Genomic DNA, 4,233 nt, shown 5'->3' on the forward strand with positions numbered 1-4,233 from the left:
AGAAAAGATTCAGGTACCTAAAGATGGAAATAGTGAAAATAAAGAGGTCTCGATAATTTATAGAAGAAAATGTGGAACCGATAATGAAATGTTGTCAACAATAGTTTTGTATGCAATAGTACTTTTTAATTAATGAGGTTCTTGAATAAATTTATCAAGAATTATAAACATGGAATAAATTAGCCAAAATGGAAAGACGCAATGCAAGTAAAATTAAATTTAGAAAATTTTTGGACTAGTGGTCCAAACATCTAAATATATAAGACCAATGGGGATACAAATGTGTAGTTTTTTGAAAACTTGCTGAGTCTTGGAATGACATTAATTATGAAAGATATTTCTTTGTGGTAGATGCATCTAGTGTTTCATGACATATTTTGACATGCGTCTAGTGTTTGTTGTTACACCTATCATATGAATCACTATATAGTGAAGTTTTTATTAAAATTCTTGAATGATTTAGAATGCTAGAAGCATATAGAAATTCTCAGGAAATTGTTCAATATGTTTGCGTAAACATTTATATGAATTGAAATGATTTGAATATATGTGGTAAATTTGACTTAGTGAATGGTTATTGAAGGAAGATTATAAAATGATCCAAAATACACATGTATTTTTAGAAGGGTCGTGATTAAAGTTTGTTATGATTATTGTTAGAACTCCTAAAGAGATCAAAATATATTTCCCCAAAACTCTTCCTCACTCATGACATTCAAAAGAGTGATGATATAAACGTTTATCAAACTTCGTTCGAGTGATCATTTGAAAAGCTAGTATTCAAAATTGAATATGTGGAATATGCAATATTATGTGATGTTGTCATGAGTAAATACACGTTGTACTATTTTTTCCTTAATCGATATTTTGTTCCACTAGGTTTTTCTAGTAAGGTTTTTAATGAGGCAATATATTATGCGTATTATAGATGTGTATACTTTTTTTTCTTCACAATAATTTTATTTTAGTAAAATTTTAACGAAACACATATCTACCAATGGACATCCAAGGAGGAGTGTTATAAATATTTTATTATTAAGTAAATGTCCATCAATGTCAAGATAATTTTGGTATACTTGAGGACTCTAATAGTCATTAAAAATATAATTTTATTTCATTTATACTTATTATGTCTATAAATATAGACTCTAAAAATTATTATAAACATCCCTATTTGATTAATAAAATTACCTTCTCCCATTTTCTTTGTTTTTTACACTTTATTACTATTTCCTTATTTTATAATATATATATATATATATATATATATATATCTTTTAACTTATGCATTTCACTAAAATAATATTAGAAAATTATATACTAGAATATGTATATAAGAATCTTAATTTCGGTCCGAGGTTTGGTCATTTGGGATTTTATACGATGCCTATATGATATATGTTGAATGGGTTTTAACTTTTTGGGCTGGGCCACGGCCTGGTTTTTTAAATATTATTTTTAATATAACATTTTTAAAGGTTTGATATCTATGTTTACCCTGTAATTTTAAGTTTGATAAACAGATTAATCATTCTGGTACCTTAAGAATTTGGGCCTCATAAATTTCTATCATTATCGAAAATTTTGGGAAACCTTGAAGCAATTTCCTTTGGATCATAATATATCCATTTCTCAACCTGATCCAATAAAAAAGTTTGTCAACCTCAAACTGCATTAAAAACGAAACAGAGGAAGCAAAATCCACGTAATGCAATGCAAGAATAGTTTCAGCCTACAGTTTCCTTCTAGTGCTGTGTGTGTTTTGCTAATTATACTGTTTTTGTTTCATTTTGGGGGTGTCTTTTTCCCTTTGTATTTTCTGGTCTGTATTGCAGTGGTGTGTGCTTCTCAGGGGAACTGATGCGTGAGTCTATTTTTGAATATATATTATATACTTAAAAATGAGTATGGCAAAGCCTTAAGCCTATTTTTAAAGGGTGATACCATCCCTACCCATAAGTCTGGGTTTAGTACATAAATCTTAGATACAATATAAATACAGAACCATTTGCTTATATTCTAAGTACATATCGATATATTAGTGAGCTTTAGTCATTTATTTAATAAGCTTAAGGTGAATGCTTCCCATGTCCATAATAATATAACAAGGGCAGCCTCTCTAATTTTCAATTTGAACTGAAATCTAAGCAAGGACCACGGTTTCAACAGCAGCTGCTTGTATAACTTGTTCCATCTGCTCCTCATCGCCATCCCATATCTCAGGTATTGCTTCTTTGATGTTGTGGATGCTACGCAAGGCATGATCTGCACCTGGCACCAGCGTTGAGTTCCCCACCTGCCATCATATTCTCCCATGTTACCCATTGAATCGTTTATAGGCAGCTTTCTAGATTGAAAACCAAATTATGTAGCTTACTATAACTGTGTGAAGCCCTGCTGCTTTGCCGCTAGCTATGTTTCGAGCACTATCATCAAAGAAAATCTGGAGAAAAAAGGAAAAAGAATCAAACAAAGAAAAAAACAACTGTGTCTGTGTTCTAATTAAGGATGGGGTTTGTACTGTTTTCTTTGGATCAAGATTTGCGACCCGAATAGCAGCTTCGAAAGCTTCCAGCGAGGGTTTACATAGAATTGGTGACTTCAAAGCAGGTGGTTGCAGCGGAGGGTGGTTAAGTGTTTCAAAGCATATGATGCCTTCAAAACAATCTTCCAAGGCCAATCTTTTCAGAACTTGTAGCGCATGTGCCTTATCAGCATTCGTGAAGATCTAAACATAAAGAAACATCTTAGAACAGACAAGATATGTTTTCTCAATCAACTATTTTTTTTTTTGGTTTAATTGAAAGGAATTCATACTTTCACTTACTATTTTCCGCTGTGGCATGGCAAGCAGAAGGTTCCTTAACACAGGATCTGGTCTCAGTGTTTCGTATGGCAATCTTCCATGAGCATAGGCATGAAACTCATCGTTGTCAAATTCATATCCCAGAACCTGAAATTTTGGCATTTGGGACTCTAATTTTCAGATGCATGAACGGTGAATCCGTTGCTCTTTTTTTTTTTTTGGCAGACAAGGGCAAAAGGAGCTAAAAAAAAGAACCGACAAAAGAAGGGATTTAGGACAGAATAATATTCTCAGGCACCTTTAAACCAGCCATTGTTGTTCCATATTCCCTGTATAATTCCAAGCACATTCTCGGAACTTCACTTTCTTCAATATTCAGGTATTTCAGCATGAATTCTACCATTAAAACAAGTCAAATTGCTTGTATCGTAACAAAAAAAAAAAAAATCATGTATATGTTTTAGGGCCATACCTTCTATGTTCTTGCGGCAAGCCAAGTTGAAACCTGTACTCAAGGGGTATAGAGTATCATCCATGTCTGTAAATCATAATCGGAACCCAGAAATCAGAAATAGTTCTAAAAGCCTGAAAACCAGAGGATGATTGAGCTAAAACTGTTATATCACATGATTTTGTTCTTAATGATTAATCGTGCTACATATATATACCAAAAAGCAAGCATTCATATTTAGCTCCAGCGGCCCTCCCAACAGTGTCCATCTTCATGACTGTACCTGTAAGAAAAAGAAAAGAAGTTCCATCAGACATAACCCTGCAGTCCTATGCATATTTAGCAGTAAAATTATAGAATCTGAGAGAGACCTAATGAACCCATCAAGAAAAGCTATGGAAGAGCAGAGACTAGAGCTTAGAGCTTAATTATTTATAGACAAAATAGCCTTGTGTCTTCATTTTGAGAATGAAAGCATATTCAGCAAATTCCACAAAGATTATGATGAAAGCAAGGCAGTCCCATTAATATTAACCACATAAACCAAGAGAGAACAGTCTCAAAAACTCTTATTAGAAGAAAACAATCAGCAAGAAAACAATTAAACATCATAGTGCAATGATACCTTAGAGTAATGGATGAAAAACAGTTGATGCACAATTCATAGTGGCTGATAGGACCTATTTATATGGATTATTTTAATGTGTGAGGTTGATGCTGAAATGGCTGAGGTGGCCAGCATATTTTCTCTGTTTTAGTAATATGATTATGAAGTAGTTAGTCACCAAACACATAAAGATATGTGATTCTGAATTGTTAAAACTATCCTGCTTTAAGTTACCTGTCCTTTTTCTGTGATTGTTGCTGACTTGCTATACAAAATGTACTGATTTTGGACCCCAAAATAAAATAAAAATTCCGTGCGCTCCAATGCATGTTAGCCACCTCATACCTTTGTAGATGTCACTTACAATAA

At 32.8% G+C, this 4,233-nt stretch overlaps 1 protein-coding gene across 2 annotated transcripts; it reads right to left on the reverse strand.

Moving 5' to 3' along the window:
* Window positions 1-1,925: 1,925 nt before the first annotated feature.
* Window positions 1,926-4,000, reverse strand: LOC108459378 (uncharacterized protein C24B11.05). Of its 2 annotated transcripts, none has more exons than XM_017758739.2 (8): window positions 3,883-4,000; window positions 3,475-3,540; window positions 3,279-3,344; window positions 3,105-3,202; window positions 2,828-2,953; window positions 2,522-2,728; window positions 2,378-2,443; window positions 1,926-2,296 (listed from the first exon to the last, which is right to left on the reverse strand). In XM_017758739.2, exons 2-8 carry the CDS (start codon window positions 3,530-3,532, stop codon window positions 2,144-2,146), a joined length of 774 nt encoding a protein of 257 aa, XP_017614228.1. In that variant the 5' UTR covers window positions 3,533-3,540; window positions 3,883-4,000; the 3' UTR covers window positions 1,926-2,143. The 2 variants fall into 2 exon arrangements, with proteins under 2 accessions (XP_017614228.1, XP_017614227.1); XM_017758738.2 differs by lacking the exon at window positions 3,883-4,000 and adding an exon at window positions 3,629-3,851.
* Between the last annotated feature and the right edge of the window lie 233 nt (window positions 4,001-4,233).

This window comes from Gossypium arboreum, chromosome 7 (assembly GCF_025698485.1).
Source record: "Gossypium arboreum isolate Shixiya-1 chromosome 7, ASM2569848v2, whole genome shotgun sequence".
Classification (NCBI taxonomy): Eukaryota; Viridiplantae; Streptophyta; class Magnoliopsida; order Malvales; family Malvaceae; genus Gossypium; species Gossypium arboreum.

What these genes read in the sequence shown, in the direction of transcription:
- LOC108459378 (XM_017758738.2), bottom strand. An exon ending in TTGCCGCAAGAACATAGAAG is followed by an intron (nt 3,203 to 3,278) that starts GTATGGCCCTAA and finishes TTTTAATGGTAG; the next exon opens with AATTCATGCTGAAATACCTG. An exon ending in CAGGGCTTCACACAGTTATA is followed by an intron (nt 2,297 to 2,377) that starts GTAAGCTACATA and finishes ATATGATGGCAG; the next exon opens with GTGGGGAACTCAACGCTGGT.